Raw genomic sequence first — 18,739 nt, 5'->3', positions numbered from 1 at the left:
AAGGGTGGTAAATGAATAAATAATAAAATGCAGGGAGTTTCAAAGTGCAGGTGCTGCCACACTAAAATATTGATTTCTTAGCAGCGCAGGAAGGGATATTATGTGGCTCCTGGCAAGCCTAACTTAGGACCATTGATTTCAAGAGGTCTGCCCTGAATAGAAATGAATGGGCTGCAGTCCCAGATTTCTGGCAACCTTATTTACTCAGAAGCAAACACTACCAAATTCAAGGGGATTTGTCATTTTAATTACATTTCAAACACACGGCTTCTGTAGTTAATCCCTCACAGAACTGCAATTTCCAGCAACCTTAGCATACTACAGTTCCCAGTGTTATTACGAGGAGTGCTTTCAATGAGCACAACCTGAATAAATGTGATCAGGATTTCGCCTTGTTTTCTTTTCTTTTAAAAGGCACACACTCCGGGCCACACGGTGAAGAGTTCTCCTCCTCCAATTGAGCTCTTCCTGAACAGGTGAATTTGTGTACCTGACCCCTTTTAATTGGTTTAAGGCCTGGGGGTGGGCCTTGGCAAGGCAGTTCCAGGATGCCAGGATCCTGTACGGAAGAAGAAGAAGGCGGAAGAAATACTACCTTGCTTGAGGCAGGCTGGCTGCAAGTCTGCAGGTCGGTTACAGGCAGCGGGGCACACAGAGAGATATTTGAAGCAGGCAGGAGCAAGGTAAGAGGTTGGGGGGGGGGAAGAGGCGAGGACTCCCGAGCAGGAGATCAATTGATAACGCAGCTTAAATTTCAGCACAGGCTAATCCACTGCAGAAAATTCCACCGGACAGTCATGCTTTTCAAGGCGAACAAACCAGTGGTTAAGCGAACTTTTTGTAGGCTTAAAGCTCATGGCTGTGCAAGCTGGTCTGTCAGGGCAGAGACTGTCCCACCAACCTCAGTGCCCCCCTGCTTTCTGACTGAAACCCTAGAGAGGGTAGTTACAGGTAGGTAGCCGTGTTGGCCTGACATAGTCAAAACAAAAAATAAAATAAGAAATTCCTTCCAGTAGCACCTTTCCTTCCAGTAGCACCTTAGAGACCAACTAAGTTTGTCATAGGTATGAGCTTTCGTGTGCATGCACACTTCTTCAGATACACTGAAACAGAAGTCACCAGACCCTTATATATAGACAGAGGGTGGGGAGGGGTATTACTCAGAAGGGTGGTGGAAATGGGTGATTGGCTGATAGGAGTGGTAAACCTGTTGATGACTGTTAACGACTGCAATTGGTCTTGCAGGAAAAAGCAAGGGGTGAAATGGCTAAAGAAAGCTTTATCATGTATAATGAGATAAGAATCCGATGTCTTTATTCAGACCAGGTCTCTCCATGGTTTTAAGCTTGGTAATGAGTTGCAATTCAGCAACTTCTCTTTCCAGTCTGTTTCTGAAATTTTTCTGTAATAAGACAGCTACTTTGAGATGTTGTATAGAATGTCCTGGGAGATTGAAGTGTTCTCCTACTGGTTTCTCTGTCTTGTGATTCCTGATGTCAGATTTATGTCCATTTATCCTTTGGCGTAGGGTTTGGCCTGTTTGTCCAATATAGAGAGCTGAAGGGCACTGTTGGCATTTGATGGCATACACAATGTTAGAAGATGAGCAATTAAATAGTCCTGAGATGGTATGTTGGATGTTGTTGGGGCCAGTGATGGTGTTGTCCGGGTGTATGTGGCAGCAAAGTTGGCATCTGGGTTTATTGCAGGCTCTGGTACCAGTGTCCATGTTAAGTCTGGTGGTGATTTTATTGCGGGTGAGGAGTTGTTTAAGATTGAGTGGCTGTCTGTAGGCAATGAAAGGTCTTCCTCCCAGAGCTTGAGAAAGAGAACATTGTCTAGGAGAGGTTGTAGATCTCTGATGATGCGCTGCGCTGTACTGATGATGCACTGCTACCTAGAGAGGGTAGCTTGCCTAAGGCTACCAAACAAGGTCAGGATTTGAACCAGGGACTTTGCAGATTTCTCAGCCACTAACATGCTGTCTGCTCATCTCAGGCCATGGAATCCAACAACCCTACTCTCCCAGATGTCCTCCTCTTCGAAGGGCAGGAAGGGTTGGTGCCCAGCGGCGCCTTCTCTGCAGCAATGTCCAAACCCAGCTTCTCACTTCAAGACCACGCCTATGGGCGAGTTTCAGAAAAAGTTTACGAGGCCTGGGCAGCCGGTGGAATGCTGGTGAGTCAGGGCAAACTACATGGATAAAAATGTTTTATTTGTCTGTTTGTAAAGGGGACAGGGAACCCCTGTATTGCAGGGGCTGGACTAGATGGCCCTTGGGGGCCCCCAGGGGGTCACTGCCAGCTCTAAAAAGGTAAAGGCAAAAGACCCCTTAAGTCCAGCCGCGGACGACTCTGGGGTTGTTGTGCTCATCTCACTTTACTGGCTGTGGGAGCCAGCGTTTCCGGGTCATGTGGCCAAAGCCGCTTCTGGCGAACCAGAGCAGCGCACGGAAACGCCATTTACCTTCCCGCCAGAGCAGCACCTATTTATCTACTCGCACTTTGATGTGCTTTCGAACTGCTAGGTTGGCAGGAGCAGGGACTGAGCAACGGGAGCTCACCCCATCGCGGGGATTCGAACCGTCGACCTTCTGATCGGCAAGCCCTAGGCTCTGTGGTTTAGACCACAGCGCCACCCGCATCCCCTATAATTCTAACCTTCATGGCCATTTTTCTAAAAATGGAAAGAAGCAGAAGTCCCAGCAGAGGAAGAACAGATACCAGCTTACAGAATATGCAGAAATGGTGAAACTTAACGGAAGAATAAGAAATCAATATAACCACATATATAACTAGATATATAACTATATATAACACTCTCTCTCTCTATATATATATATACTATATGTATATAACTATACATATTATATATACATAGTATATATATATATATATATATATATATATATATATGTATAATTATATATTACATAGTATAACTATATACTATGTCCATGGGGTCACTAAACGACTAAACAACAACATATACATACATACATATATATATATATATATATATATATATATATATATATATATATATACACACACCTATATATTACTATATACGGTATATTAATATATATATAGCTATATATATAATATATGTATATAACTATATATATTTAACTATATATATAGAGAGAGAGAGATGGTTTATTGAATAGTTACAGATAAATTGTAAACAGATAAAAACATTGTCAGGGCTATTGTAATAAACCTGCAGTTTCATAAGAGTGCATATTTAAAGAAGATGAATAAATGAGCAAATTTAAGTTAATTTGGATATGCAGAAGATGTAATAAATTTAAGGGACCACAGAAAGAGGGGGAAGGAAGTCAAGTTTTGAAATGTCAAAATGATGGTAAAATTAGTGAAATGTATCAACTTGAAAAGTATAAATAAAAAATTTAACTAAAACCTAGAAAAATTCTAACCTTCATGGGAGATAGGGCTACTGATGGCTACCAACCACAGTTGGAGGCCGCAGTGCTTCTGAATACCAGTTGCTGGAAGCCGCAGGAGGGGAGAGGGATCTTGGGTTCGAATCCTGCTTGTGGTTTACCATTGGGTTGGCCACTGTGAGAACAGTGGTGCTGGACTCGATGGGCCCCTTTGCCCTGATCCAACAGGCTCTGCTTATGTTCCAACTTCAGAGCTGTGATGGACAGGCCAGGCGACAGACAGCTGGGTGGCCTCAATCATCTGTCAGGAGTTGGCCGATGGGAATCATAGAATTGGAAGGGACAGCAAGGGTTGCCAACCCCTGCAATGCAGGAATCCTATGCCCAATGTGGGGCAGTTCTACTGACTGAGCTTTCTCAGGTGTGTGGGGGGGGGGAATGGGGAGGATAGAGCTCCCCACCCCTGGTTGAAATTTCTCGTTCAAACATCCCTCCTGACACCCCCAAGGGAGACAGATACACACAAGCACTCCAAAGCAGGTACTAGCAACCCAACCCCTTTCGTGCTGCAGGGTCGTCCGAGTAGCAGCGACACAGAAGATCTTTTGCAATTCCTGATTAACCCAAACGACATCTACGAATCGAGGAGCCCTGTCGCCTCGCCAGAGAGTGACAGCGGGATCTCAGACGATCCCCACGCGGACCCCCCTGTGCAGAGTGAGCTCGGCCCCCCGGACTTATCGGCCACCGTCATCTATGAGGTTATTTGTGACATGGGTATGGTGGAGGAGGCGACCGGGCCTGATCCTGTCTTCTCCAACCCCTTAGGTAAGTGTGCAGGATTCTATCATTTACTGCATTGCGTTACATTCTTTCCCCGCCCTTTCCCCAAGGAGCTAAAGATGGCGTTCATTGGCTCTCCTCCTCTTCCTCATTTAATGCCCATAGCAACCCTGCGGGGTAGGTTAGGCTGAGAAGTGGCAACTGGCCCAAGATCACAGCCGGTGAGCTTCATGGACAGGTCGTGATTCGAACCCTGGTCTCCCGGGTCCTAGTCTGACGCTCTAACCGCTACACCACACTGCTGTATTCAAGAAATTCAAGGAGGATGAAGCTATATCAATGGCTGCTAGCCACGGTGGCTGTGTTCCACCTCTGCTCTTCGGTGGCTATGTTCCACCTCTGCCAGTTGCCAGGAATTACAACTGGGGAGAGTTTTTGATGGGCTCAGGTCCCGATTTATTTATTTCATTAAAAAATGATATACCGCTCGACTGTGAAAGGGAAACCTCAAAGGGGTTCGCAAAATAATTAAACAATGAAATTAGTACTCAAGAAAACCGATTTAAAACAATTTAACATAATTAAAATCAACAATAAGCTAAAAAACCAGGTGAAAACACATGTCAGTGTTCTGCATGTCCAGAAAGGCTGGCCTGAACAATGTTTTTAGCAGGCACTGAAAAGAGTACAGCAAAGAAGGCACCAGGCAAAGTGCTGGTGCTGCCACACTGAAAGATTGATTTCTTATAAAGACGGAATGAGTATTATGAGAGTGAATCCTGACAAGACAGAAGTACTGTTTGTGGGGGACAAGGAGGCGGGCAGGTGTGAAGGACTCCCTGGTCCTGAATAGGGTAACTGTGCCCCTGAAAGACCAGGTGCGCAGCCTGGGAGTCATTTTGGACTCACAGCTGTCCATGGAGGTGCAGGTCAATTCTGTGTCCAGGGCAGCTGTCTATCAGCTCCATCTGGTACGCAGGCTGAGACCCTACCTGCCCGCGAACTGTCTCACCAGAGTGGTGCATGCTCTGGTTATCTCCCGCTTGGACTACTGCAATGCGCTCTATGTGGGGCTACCTTTGCAGGCGACCCGGAAACTACAATTAATCCAGAATGCAGCAGCTAGACTGGTGACTGGGAACAGCTGACAAGACCACATAACACCGGTCTTGAAAGACCTGCATTGGCTCCCAGTACGTTTCCGAGCACAATTCAAAGTGTTGGTGCTGACCTTTAAAGCCCTAAACGGCCTCAGTCCAGTATACCTGAAGGAGCGTCTCCACCCCCATCGTTCTGCCCGGACACTGAGGTCCAGTGCTGAGGGCCTTCTGGTGGTTCCCTCATTGCGAGAAGCAAAGCTACAGGGAACCAGGCAGAGGGCCTTCTCAGTAGTGGCACCCGCCCTGTGGAACACCCTCCCATCAGAGGTGATAAACAACTACCTGACATTTAGAAAATACCTAAAGGCAGCCCTGTTTGGGGCAAAGCGTTAGAGGTATTTAGACTAGGTCCGTCTGCCAAACTTGTCCCCTTTCTGACTGGCCCCGGGCCTCTTTCGTTCCTCCCCACCAGAAAACTGGACACCTCCAGCAACACTCCCTGAGGCCTGTGTTATGAGCGAAGTGTCACTCGAGCTCTTGGAGAATGTTACCAGATCCAACGTGGAAGACATTCCTATGCCCCAGGTAAGTAATAGCGGAACTGATCTTCTGGGGTGTCCTGTCCAGGGCCCAATTTGCACTATGCGTGCAAAGCTGTTTCATCCCACTTTAAACAGTCGTGCTTTTCCCCCAAAGAACATTGGGAAGTGTAGTTTGTTAAGGGTGCTGTGAGTTGTTAAGAGGCTCCTCACATCTACAATTCCCTGATTGTTAAACCACACTGGAGGGAATAGGAGTCTCCTAACAACTCTCATCACCCTTAACAAACTACACTTCCCAATATTCTTTGGGGGAAACCGTGATTGTTTAAAGTGGGATGATACAGGTGAAACTCGGAAAATTAGAATATCGTCAAAAAGTGCATTTATTTCAGTAATGCAACTTATTATTTTTTTATTTTATTTTTTTACAAATGCTTTCTTTTGGAAATTCCACAGTAATAAAACAAATAGTTGCAATAATACAAAAATAAACATCGCTATTACATTTCATTAATTACATTCCATTTATAATTCACCCACCTAAAGACAAATAATTACAATTACAACAAATAAAGGCTTGACATATCTTGCTTTGCATATCATGCATCTATCTCATATATTGGTTTCACCTTTTAAATTGCTTTACTGAAATAAATGCACTTTTTGACGATATTCTAATTTTCCGAGTTTCAACTGTACAGCTTTGCATGTATAGTGTGGATGGAGCTCTGGTCTGGCCTGGCCTTCCAGAGGCGCATGTGGAAAAAAAATGCAGGTTAGGTGTTTCAGCACCACAGACAGCTCCAAGAGACATACTTGGCTCCCACAAAGGCTAGAAGTAGACAGAGGCCTTTTGAGCCACTTCCTCCCATCCACCTCTCCTAGGCTGTACCCACATGGCTTTCAGCACCGCAGACAGCTCTGAGTGAGCCACTTGGCTCTCACAAAGGAAAGAGGTGGCCTGAGGCCTTTTGAGTACCTTTCTCCCTTTGTGAGAGGTACCATATTCCTCCAGACTGGCACATCTTCTGGGCTCTCACCCAGACCTATGAGGTTGATTGGGAGGCAGACGGTTCCTCAGGCCTAGGGGGAATCACCTGCAAGGGTCCTGGATGTGACCACACGGGTCCTGGGGCCCATGGGATCTGGTCCAGAGGGCCTTGATCTGGCAGCCATGGGCTTAATGGGGCTCAGGTCTCCAACATCAGGTTTGGAGTCAGATATCTGCCATGGCTCCTTAGCTGGCAACTCTGCAGCCTCTGACTCACTGCTAGACTCTACTAGACTCTGCAAAATGCCAGCTGTCGCACACAGATGATGTCATATCAAGGGACAAGAGTGGATGTATGACAGCACAAGCATTGTTGAGAGCCATGAGCATACTAGAAGTTTTTATAGGGCTCGGGGACTGTTACATGACAGCTCTTATTCAGCTTCCATATTCGGCTAGTTGGCTCCTTCCTTTTGCCACAGGGGGGCGCTAGCACATAGCCCGCTACCTCCCTCTAACCACCACCACCAGTTTAGCAGGGATAGCAGAATGGAGCCTGACCCCTATTCATAACTCCTAAATCACGCAAGGCCTGTTGATGAGTCCTGTGCTGTTTCCACATTGACACCCAAAATGCCATCATGGCACACTCTGCACATGCTTAGGGGCCCTCTTTTCCGGCCAATCCAGACAGCAGACGAGAATCCTGGCTGATGAGGCAATAGGGCCCCATTTGTGAAACGAAGCAGGTCCCCAAAGAAGTATCTCCCCAAGAGAGGGTGATTTGCAAAGTGGTGGCCACAAGGCAGCTAACACTCTCTTCCTCTGCGGCGGGGCAGGATCCTTTCGAGTCACTGCGGCTCCAGGGCCTCTACTTGACAGAGGAGGAGAAGCGGCTCCTGAGCGAGGAAGGGGTCTTGTTGTGCTCTGACCTCCCCCTCACCAAGGTACGTGGCTGGAGAAGCCAGCAGAGACATTTCCCCCATCCCAGAAGGAATGGAAACCAGTCGTGATGTGCACGGATTTCATCCAGTGTGGTAGCTTTCATTGGGTTATTTTTTATTTTTTTAAAAAATAATAATAAGTGCATGTGGCTTTTATCTCTTTTTAATGCTACATTAAGATTTCTTTAGCCACCAGGCACTGTCACCCATTGGGACTGGGGAGTGGAAGGCATGGAGACTCCCGGGAGGCAGGGCTAGAATCAATGAGAGGCGGAGCCAAGCAATGGGAGTCTTGTCCCCATCCTCCTCCCTGACAAGTGTCTAAAATGTGAAAACCACAAAATCTGAGCTCAAAGGTGCACTAAGAATCGTGCAAAGTTCTACCCCAAATTTTATTTATTTGTTGCATTTATATCCCGTCATTTTCCTCCAAGGAGCTCGGTGGCGGTGTGTACCTGGTTCTCCCCCCTCCTCATTAAATTTCCACAACAAACCTGAGAGGTATGTTAGGCCAATGGGCGGTAGCTGGGCCCAAGGTCACACCCAGCCAGGTTCATGGCCGAGTGGGGATTTGAACCCTGGTCTCTCCCCGGTCCAAGTCTGACATTCTAACCGCCATGACACACTGGCTCACCCAGTCACCCCACTTAACTCATGTTTGCCCAGCAATGACTTTCAGGTGTAGTTCAGGGACATATAGATAGATTACTGAAAGATCAAAAGTAATGTGTATACAATTGTAAGTGTAAAATAAGACATGAAAAGGGGAGGGGGAAGGAAAAGGAAAAAGAGAGAGATAACACCTATACAAAACAAAAACAGAACTTATTGATATTACTAGATTGTTATTGTAGTTACCTTACATTTAACCTAGGACTCAGCTACATTAGTAAAAAAAAAAAAAACCCAGCGTTTGGAATGCATTATAAAAATGCAACACCAGGTGGCGCTGGAGAGTAAAAAACATTTGCGGTTTTCCATAGTGTTTTTTTCTTTTGTTATAACAATTTAGTTTCTGACTTATTTATAATGGGGGTTTTCCTGTGTGTAGATCCAACCCTAATACAATGTTTATAGAAATGGATTCCAAACATCATTACATTTGTCTATGTGTATATGAAATATGTTCATGTGCTGTGAGTATGTACATACCTTCTATCCCAGGCATCCCCAAACTTCGGCCCTCCAGATGTTTTGGACTACAATTCCCATCATGCCTGACCACTGGTCCTGTTGGCTAGGGATCATGGGAGCTGTAGGCCAAAACATCTGGAGGGCCGCAGTTTGGGGATGCCTATTCTATCCAATCGTTGAAGGGAGCTGCAGATTTATTTTCCCAGTTCATCAATACCTGTCCTTTTGGCTGCAGTATGGGTGCGGAGAGTCCATTCATATTGTCCCTTTGTTAGGTTCCACGTATTGGGTATATAATTCAAAAGCATATTTTCCTCAGCAAATAGTTTGGGGATTTCTGAACTATATTCTGTGACCTTCAAGCTCGCGCCAAAGCTCTGTGAGCACCTAAAAGGTTCTCTTGCCCCTCACCTTCTTCAACAGGCGGAGGAACGGATCCTGAAAAAAGTGCGGAGGAAAATCCGGAACAAGCAGTCGGCGCAGGACAGCCGACGACGCAAGAAAGAATATATTGATGGGCTGGAGAGCCGGTGAGAGCAGGGTCTGTGGCTTGGGGATCCATGTCCATTTTGCATCCCAGATTCCCCTTCCTGTACTCCCAGCCACTCAGGAAATTCGCACACGAAAACAAAGTTCACCACAGCCAATCAAAGACAGCCACCCCCAACCTCTCTCACCACCAAAGGAATACAAGTGAATACAGTGGTACCTCTGGTTACGAACTTAATTCGTTCCGGAGGTCCGTTCTTAACCTGAAATCGCTCTTAGCCTGAGGTACCACTTTAGCTTTTCTGTTCTCATCCTGAAGTAAAGTTTTTAAACCGGTTTAAACTCGCTTTACGCAGGGCTGCCCCTGAAGCTGACCCAGAAACTCCAGCGGGTGCAGAATGCCGCGGCGAGGCTCCTTACGGGGTCCCTGCCGTGGGATCGCATTCATCCAGTGCTTTACCAGCTGCACTGGCTCCCGGTAGAGTACAGGATCAGATTTAAGGTGCTGGTTTTGACCTTTAAAAAGCCCTATGCGGCTTGGGACCCTCGTACCTATCAGACCGCCTCTCCTGGTATGCCCCGCGGAGGACCTTAAGGTCCACAAATAACAACATTTTGGAGATCTCGAGCCATAAGGTGGCTAGATTGGTCTCAACGAGGGCCCAGGGCCTTTTCAGTATTGGCCCCGACTTGGTGGAATGCTCTCTCACAGGAGACCAGGACCCTGCAGGATTTGACATCTTTCCGCAGGGCCTGCAAGACAGAGCTGTTCCGCCTGGCCTTTGGGCTGGACCCAGTCTGACCCCTATGTTTTTCCTCCCTTATGGTTTTGATTTGGGCCATTTTAAAATGAGGTTGCATTTAAAAGAAAAAAAATCTAAATTGTATTTTAATCTGCATTTTAATCAATTGTTTTTCTTTCTTTTACGTTTTATTGTAATTTTATTGATGTCAGCCGCCCTGAGCCCTGTTCTCACCGGGGAGGGCGGGGAATAAATAAATAACAATTATTATTATTATTATTATTATTATTATTATTACTACTACTACTACTACTACTTCTGGGTTAGCAGAGTCTGTAACCCGAAGTGTTTGTAATCCAAGGTGTTTGTAATCGGAGGTACCACTGTAGTAAAGAGAACCCACACAAGTGACGCTGACACAAAACCCCACACATACACTAAGTAGAATAGAAGCATTGCCACCCAACCCCACCCCACTCACCATTTCCCCCCTCCACCTCTTCCCCCCCTTTTCTTCCTAACGTAACACTAATGTCTCAGCAAATGAACTGATCTGTAGAAAATGTAACTTGAAAAGAGAGACATTGCACATACTTTTGTAAACCAAGAAATCTTTAATAAAAATAAATTTCTCTAAAGTCTGCAATGTGGTTCTCCAGCCGGGTTAACAAAAACCCATATGCTGGTACTAGCACAACATGTGCCTATAAAGACAGCCGGCACTACCTTGAGGCAGAGTGAGGCCATGGCCTTAGGCAGCTAATTTTGGGTGACATGGAAGGGCATCAAATCCTTCATCCTCTCCATCCCATCTTTACATCTCTGCAAATGCATTTAACATGATCCCTGATAGGCTGGGACATGTGTCTAGGTCAGGGATAATGGGACTTGTGGTTCTCCGGAGGTTGCTGGACTCCAGCTCCCATTATCCCTGGCCATTGGCTATGTTTTGCTGAGACTTGTGGGAGGTGAGGTTCAACGACGTTGGGAGAATCTTCTCCACCATGAAAGGTGCCTATTGGCTAGCATCCGTGACATCACCAACTCACCTCTCTTTGCAATCCGTGGCACAGTTTCCCAGTGCGTGAGAGCTGTTTGGTTGTGTGTGTTTTACAAAAATATGATAAAATACAAATGTATAGATGAGGAAATGTAACCGCTTTCCCCCTTGTTCCTTCTTCGGTAGGGTGGCAGCTTGTTCCGTGCAGAACCAGGAACTGCGGAAGAAAGTACAGGAACTAGAGACCCACAACATGTAAGTCTGTCACTGCCCTGCTGAAAGCAAGGTCCTTCCTTTTGCCACCAGCGGGCAAGAGGATAGTGTCCATTGGGAAAGTTGCACTCGAAAGTCAATTGGCAGAAGACCAGTAAATGCATTTCTGTTTATAAAAGGCGCAAAGCATCATTGGCATTTTATATCTGAGTTTGTGAACCCTTCTCACAAGCCAAGGGCCACATTTCCTTATGCACAACCTTCCAGGGGCCACATGCCAGTTTTTGGGGCGCCAGAGGCAAAAGTAGGTGGAGAAATGTAAAGGTTAGTCACACACAGCTCTTTCCTCCAGGCAAGTAAGTAGTAAGAGGCATTGTCAGAGTTCAAGAGTAGCAAAAACGCTGCTGGGGGAAAAAAAGGGTTGACTGCCTCTGGATGGGAAGGTTCCATTTAGCCAGCAGCAATAGACAATAGACCTGTCTATTCTGCAATGATTTCACACACAGCATGTGGCAAACATTCCGGCTCCAGATCTGGACATGGGGAACTCAAACACATTTCTTCTTACAGGTCCCTGCTGGGTCAGCTTCAGAAGCTACAAGGACTCATTAAACAGACGTCCACAAAGGCAGCCCAGACCAGCACTTGCCTCGTGGTAAATGGGGGGGGGGCGAGAGAGAGAGCAAAGTGGGGGTGGTCATGAGTGGCGATAAAACTCAACAGCGGCAAAATCATTTTTCAAAAGAGAACTGCAGTGGATGTGCAGATTTGGAGTGATGAATCTTGGAGGGGGTGTCAAAAATTCTGGGGGAGAGAGAGAATACAGGGGTGGGAGGCCCTTTTCAGTGTTCCCCCTCCCTGGAGTGGTTTAAAAAGGGGGGGAACCAACCCCTCTTCTCCCCAGGGAACTCTAAGAATTGTTGCTCTGGGAGGGGAATGGAGGTGGGGTGTCTCCTTAACCGCTCTTAGCCCCCTTAACGAAATGACAGCTCCCAGAATCCTTTGGGGGAAGCCATGACTGCTCAAGGTGGCTTTATAAAGGCGTGGTTCGGTTTGAATGTGGCTTTGTCGAGACAGGATCCCCAAGGCCTGTCTTGTATTTACACGTATGCTGTTGTTGTTTAGTTGTTTATTCGTGTCCGACTCTTCGTTACCCCCATGGACCAGAGCATGACAGGCACTCCTGTCTTCCACTGCCTCCCACAGTTTGGTCAAACTCATGTTGGTAGCCTCGAGAACACTGTCCAACCATCTTGTCCTCTGTCATCCCCTTCTCCTTGTGCCCTCAATCTTTCCCAACATCAGGGTCTTTTCCAGGGAGTCTTCTCTTCTCATGAGGTGGCCAGAGTGGTGGAGCCTCAGCTTCAGGATCTGTCCTTCCAGTGAGCACTCAGGGCTGATTTCCTTAAGAATAGATAGGTTTGATCTTCTTGCAGTCCATGGGACTCTCAAGAGTCTCCTCCAGCACCATAATTCAAAAGCATCAATTCTTCGACGATCAGCCTTCTTTATGGTCCAGCTCTCACTTCCATACATCACTACTGGGAAAACCATAGCTTTAACTATACGGACCTTTGTCGGCAAGGTGATGTCTCTGCTTTTTAAGATGCTGCCTAGATTTGTCATTGCTTTTCTCCCAAGAAGCAGGCGTCTTTTAATTTCGTGACTGCTTTCCCTATCTGCAGTGATCATGGAACCCAAGAAAGTAAAATCTCTCACTGCCTCCATTTCTTCCCCTTCTATTTGCCAGGAGGTGATGGGACAGTTATAGTTACAGTTACACTTATAGACGGGTCTTTATTGTAAATTGGTTTTAATGTTTATGTTGTGTCCTGGAGTTGCTTCGGGTCACTTTGGCGAGGGAAGCAAGTAATCGTTATGAATGAATTTGATGGTGACGATCGCTCAGTTTACCCTCCAGATGCACTCCATCTCCCAGCAGCAACAGCTCCCAGCATGGGCAGTGGTGAGGCATGATGGGAGCTGTAGTCCAATAACAGCCACCTAGAAGGCCAAAGGCTATGTATCCCTGCTTTTACACCCATGTGGCTTCTTCAGCGCTTAAATTGACCTTCTCTCCTTCTGCTTCCAGATCCTCATCTTCTCCCTTGGGCTTCTCATCCTGCCCAACTGCAGCTCCTTCCTTGGGGGGACCCAGGTTAGCCGGGCTGACTACAAGCCGTCTGGAGGTAACCATTGGGAAGGGGGCAAAGTGGGATGGGGGTGTCAGAGAGAGGAAGAACGTGTATATGTGTGTGTGTGTGTGTGTGTGTGTGTGTGTGTGTGTGTGTGTGTGAAGAGAGGACAGAGATGATCATCGGGGTCCCTTCCAACTCCACAATTCTATGATTCTTCTTCTTCTTTGGCGATCACTCGTAGCCGAGTTAGATTGTCTTCCATAAACACGGTTTTAACAATGAGTTCGTAAGTGACTGTGGAGGCCAATTCTGGACCCGCACGTCCCTCCACAGTGGGGACATTGGTTCCCGGGCGGGAGTAATCCAACTCAATGGTGTAGTGTTGGAAAATGTCAATCACTTCTTCTACCTAGGCAATCTATGATTCTATGGTGTCTCTGATAAGATAGGGTAAAAAGGTAAAGGACCCCTGGGCAGTTAAGTCCAGTCAAAGGCGACTATGGGGTTGCGGCGCTCATCTCACTTTCAGGCCAAGGGAGCCAGAGTTTGCCCGCAGACAGCTTTCCAGGTCATGTGGCCGGCATGACTAAACTGCTTCTGGTGCAACGGGACACCGTGACAGAAGCCAGAGTGCACGGAAACACCTTTTACCTTCCCACCACAGTGGTACCTATTTATCTACTGTTTTAGGATTGCTAGGTTGGCAGGAGCTGGGACAGAGCAACAGAAGCTCACTCCGTTGCGGGGATTCAAACCACCGACAAGCCCAATTGGCAAGCCCAAGAGGCTCAGTGGTTTAGACTCCTAACACACTTTTTTTTCATCTCCTTTAGTGATTTCCCGACACATCTTGACCAAGGGCAGCTTTTCTGATCCGGACGAGTCTCCCACCACCCGCAGCCCAGAATCGCCCCGGGTTCAAATGGAAGAGGACCCCGGCGCCAGCGACTGGGACCCAGCAGCCGCCGGTAACCCTGACACCATCAGGGAGACCATGATTGCCAACACGTCTGATCCAGGGTCACCGAGCGAGGTCAAGGAAGCTAATGCCAGGAAGCCCAAGCCAGAGAAAGACCCTACAAAGCAAATGCACGCAGACGAGATGTAGCAAAGACTGGGGATTGGCTCCACCAGGCAGAAGTCACAGCAGGGCATCCAAGAATCCATCTTGGCGCTGTTTTCTGGGACACACTATCCCGTTTCATGATCCAGACGGGATCCCCTCCAGGATGGCACAAGCAGCCTAAGATCTCTAGCAGGGGAACAGATTTTGAGGAAGCTCCCTGGCTGTTCTAGGGAGGGCTAGAATTAGGGACTTTTCATGCCAGTTTTGGCTGAGCCCCCGGGATGTACGGGGAAGCAATCCAGGAGAGCCACAGAGCATGCGCAGAGTGGATTCCCACTCCCCTCTTCTTGCCAAGTTAAATGCAACAAGCACAGGATCAGAGAAGTTGCCGCGTGGAGTTTAGGAGCATCTGTGAGCCCCGCAGGGTGTCTATCCTCTCTCTCTTTCTTAAAACATTGGAGATTTGGAGCGTGGCGTTTTAGGAAGGACAGGGCTGGAAGAAGAGGGCGCTGCGTTCTGCTGTTGGTTCTCCCATGTTCTTGTGCCTTTAAACTGGGGATAGGGCGCTGTTTTCGGCCAAAGGGAGACACAGTGCCCTGTGAGTAATCCTTTGGGGGCTGCATGCCAATGATACGTGCAACCGGAGGCAAGAATCAAGAATCGGTGCAGTGCAGCAATGATGCATGCAAATCACCCCCAATCCAGGCAAACCAGAGGGCTTCTGTTATGTACTGAGCTGAATCATAGAACAATAGGATCCAGAATCAGCAGTCTGATTGGTCCGCAGGAGCCACCCAATCCAACTCCAGGTGGAAGTGAATCCGCAACCTGATTGGCCTGCAGGAGCAGCCAATCAGGCTGCTGGCAGAAGTCAATCCACAAACTGATTGGCCCACAGGTGTAGCCCTGAAGTAGCCAATCACTCAAAGCCCATTGTGTAAATAATGTATATAAGCAGATGGTTTTGGGAAAAGGGCATTCTTCTCTTCTTCTCCTTGATGACTACGGGCTGAATAAAGAGCATGAAATTCACTTTTGACTCTGAGTATATTTCAGCTTCATTGCTGCTTGATGGTTTCCTATAGGCCATATCTGTCAAGTTCTCCCCCTTTTTAAGGGAAATTCCCTTATGCTGAATAGGCTTCCTCGCGAGAAAAGGGAAAACTTGACAGCTATGCTAGAGGCATCTGGTTGGCCACTGTGAGAACAGGATGCTGGACTAGTTGGCAAGATCTAGTAGGCCTCTTCTGATGTTCTTATGTTATGTTCTTAAGCAGGGGGCAGCAAACTTTTTCACTGTCCCTCTGACCTTGTGGGTGGCTAGACTATTTTTTTTGGGGGGGGGGTGAACGAATTCCTATGCCCCACAAATAACCCAGAGATGCATTTTAAATAAAAGCGCACATTCTACTCATGTAAAAACACGCTGATTCCCGGACCGTCCACGGGTTGGATTTAGACGGTAATTGGGCTGGATCCGGCCCCCGGGTCTTAGTTTGCCTACCCATGTTCTTAAGTCTACCCAGACAACTCAGCACTAAGGTGGTGGTGGTTGTTTTTTGGAGAGGGGGGGGGGAGAGAACAGGGTGGATGAAAGAGGATGGCAGACGAAGCCTGAGTCAAAGATGAAGTCATATCCCAGGAGAATATTGTGGAAGGCACTCAAAAGGATGTGGCAAGACAAATAAGAGACAATCTCTGTTTTTTAGGCGGCGGCAGGTGAACAGGAGTGCAGAATGTCTGGTTTACAGAATCATCTCCCACTCTTGAAATGAGCTCATCCCTTTCCAGTGAGCCAAACGTATATTACTGAACCACTCGGGGAGCCCTCGCCAATTTCTGATGCTCAGGCCTTGGCCCCAGAGGACAAATCATAGAATCGTCGAGTTGGGAGGGACCCCAAGGGTCATCTAGTCCAACCCCCTGCACTGCAGGAATCTCGGCTAAAGCGTCCATGATAGGTGGCCATCCAACCTCTGCTTAAAAACCTCCAAGGAAGGAGAGTCCACAGCCTCCCGAGGGAGACCCTTCCACTGTCAAACTGCTCTTACTGTCAGAAAGCTCTTCCTGATGTTTAGCCGGTATCAGGAGTCCAGGTTCCCAGCTTGATAACGCAGTAAGCATAGCTAATTAAAAAGGAGGATTTCTTGCAAAAACAAACAGATAGCTCTGGACGGCTCTAACAAAGCCTCCGGCATCATCACTCAAGATGACCCTTCTGAAGACTCCCTCTGGCTTCTCTAGCAGATATTGAACTTACGACCCTTACTTCTCTTGTTTTGCTTCCTGTCTAACAACCCTCCCATTCGCCGACTTCTCAGACTTATTGGAGCAGCTCCAACTTCTTCTGGCTTTGAGAGGCTGCCTCTGAGTTTATTTGCACCAGATTGTGCTTCCGGCAAACTTTGGCTGTGTTCTAGCCTGCTCTCAGCTACTGCTTTATCAGCCTGCCTGTCAAGGTCAGAAAGAGCCGAAGTCTGCAGCTGCTGGCTCTCCCCTGCCTGACTAACATCAAGGCCTCTCTGTTCCTGGCTGCTTTCTGCCGTTGGCTGCAAACCTTCGCTGGGAGCTGGCTCATTCCTGACAGCTGGAATCTCCTTTCTTGCAACTTGAAGCCACTGGTTCGAGTCCTACACTCCGGAGCAAGAGAAAACAACCTTATTTCCTCTTCCATGGGGCAGTCCTTGAGATTTGAAGATAGCTATACTATCTCCTTTCAGTCTCATCTTTTCCAGGCTAAACATGCACAGCTCCCTCCAGAGCCAATATTTCTGGCCCACAGTCCCCATCCACTCCCACCTCTTCCCAAAACTACCCTCCTTCTCCACCCATCTTCCTTCGTATCCTCCTTGAATGTTTTTGCCCGGCTGGGGAGATAAGAACCAAAAGAAATTCCTGATAGATGAGGCCAGCTTCCTGTTCTCTCAGCGGCCACCCAGGTGCCCCAAAGGGAAGCCTACAATCAGGATTCGAACCCAAGATCCCTCTCCCCTCCTGAGGTTTCCAACAACTGGCATTCAGAAGCATTACTGCCCCCAACCGTGGAGGCAGATCAGAGCCATCGTGGCTAGTGGTCCTTGATAACCTTTTCCACAAATTTGTCCAATCCTCCTCCACAGCCATCTAAATTGGTGGTTATCCCTGCCTCCTGTGGCAGGGAGTTCCATAGCTTAACTATGGGGCTGTGTGAAGAAGGACTTTCTATTACCCATCCTGAATCTCGGAGATAGGTGTGAGTTGTCTGTAGAAACTAGCTGTATTCAAATGGATCACCGAGGCATGTGGCTCTTAGGAAAGTTGTCCAGGAGGGAATGTCCCCCCCCCCCCAGCTGAAAAAGCTTCTTATCCATTTTCAGACACACACACCAATCTGGCTCAGCACTGGTTTCTCCTTGCGAGGAACTCTCTCGTACTCGTGTGTGTGTGTGTGCTCTGACAAGCAGGGTTGCCATCTTATAAGCCAGCCGCTGCTCCTCTGCTCCCACCGTGTTAAAAAAAAAAAAACCCATGTGAGCTCCATGCCTGTGATCAGCTTCGGCCCAGCCTCTATTAAAGACACAGGAGCAAACCAGTCAGGTTTACTTCCTGGTCAGTTGGCAACTCTGCAGAGACGCCGCAACGTTGTCTTCATGCAAATAAAATCGATAACAAAGCTTGATTGATTCTTTCGGGCTGTGTTTCCATTTTACAATGTGTACTCACCTGCCCCCGCCCCCTGGTTTATTGCAGAAGTTTCTTGACGCATCTCCCCCTCCTCGCCCCCACAACGACATCACCATTGTGCTGCCATATCGTGTAATTGTCGTATAGATCTGACGGGTCCTTATTATCTCACGAAGACAAATGTCAAGCATGGCAGGCAATAATAAAAAGCTGCTTGCGCCTGACGTCTTGCATCGCTTGCTCCCAAACTCTTGGCCGAGAGAGGCGTAGGAGTCCTCATTAGTTGCGGCTGCAAAGGACTTGACTCATTTTCAAGATCAGGGTGGAGGAGGAATCGATCAAATCTCTCCACTACGAGGACATTGATCCATGAGCCCCACATTTGTGGCGGAACATTTTAATGAGGGTGGAAGTGGCGATGGGTGATCTCATTCAGGGGGTGGATCTCCTGACAACCTGTTCAGGAAGATCCAGGGTAGGGGGCAGAAATCTGATCTGGCTCGCGAATCTTGACTCATTCACGCTTT

At 47.6% G+C, this 18,739-nt stretch overlaps 1 protein-coding gene across 1 annotated transcript; it reads left to right on the top strand.

Moving 5' to 3' along the window:
* Positions 1-545: 545 nt before the first annotated feature.
* Positions 546-15,581, top strand: CREB3L4 (cAMP responsive element binding protein 3 like 4). Its single transcript, XM_035099385.3, has 10 exons — positions 546-683; positions 1,999-2,178; positions 3,979-4,234; positions 5,762-5,874; positions 7,662-7,769; positions 9,324-9,430; positions 11,319-11,387; positions 11,916-12,000; positions 13,438-13,534; positions 14,317-15,581. Exons 1-10 carry the CDS (start codon positions 549-551, stop codon positions 14,589-14,591), a joined length of 1,425 nt encoding a protein of 474 aa, XP_034955276.2. The 5' UTR covers positions 546-548; the 3' UTR covers positions 14,592-15,581.
* Positions 15,582-18,739: the final 3,158 nt, after the last annotated feature.

Source organism: Zootoca vivipara, chromosome 16 (genome assembly GCF_965207765.1).
Source record: "Zootoca vivipara chromosome 16, rZooViv2.hap1.1, whole genome shotgun sequence".
Classification (NCBI taxonomy): Eukaryota; Metazoa; Chordata; class Lepidosauria; order Squamata; family Lacertidae; genus Zootoca; species Zootoca vivipara.
This window is presented reverse-complemented; position numbering and strand designations above follow the sequence as displayed.

Coding starts and splice junctions, on each gene's coding strand:
- CREB3L4 (XM_035099385.3), top strand. CDS start 549: ATGCCAGGATCCTGTACGGAAGAAGAAGAAGGCGGAAGAAATACTACC. Junction 684..1,998: donor TTGAAGCAGGCAGGAGCAAG/GTAAGAGGTTGG, acceptor TGCTCATCTCAG/GCCATGGAATCCAACAACCC. Junction 13,535..14,316: donor TGACTACAAGCCGTCTGGAG/GTAACCATTGGG, acceptor CATCTCCTTTAG/TGATTTCCCGACACATCTTG.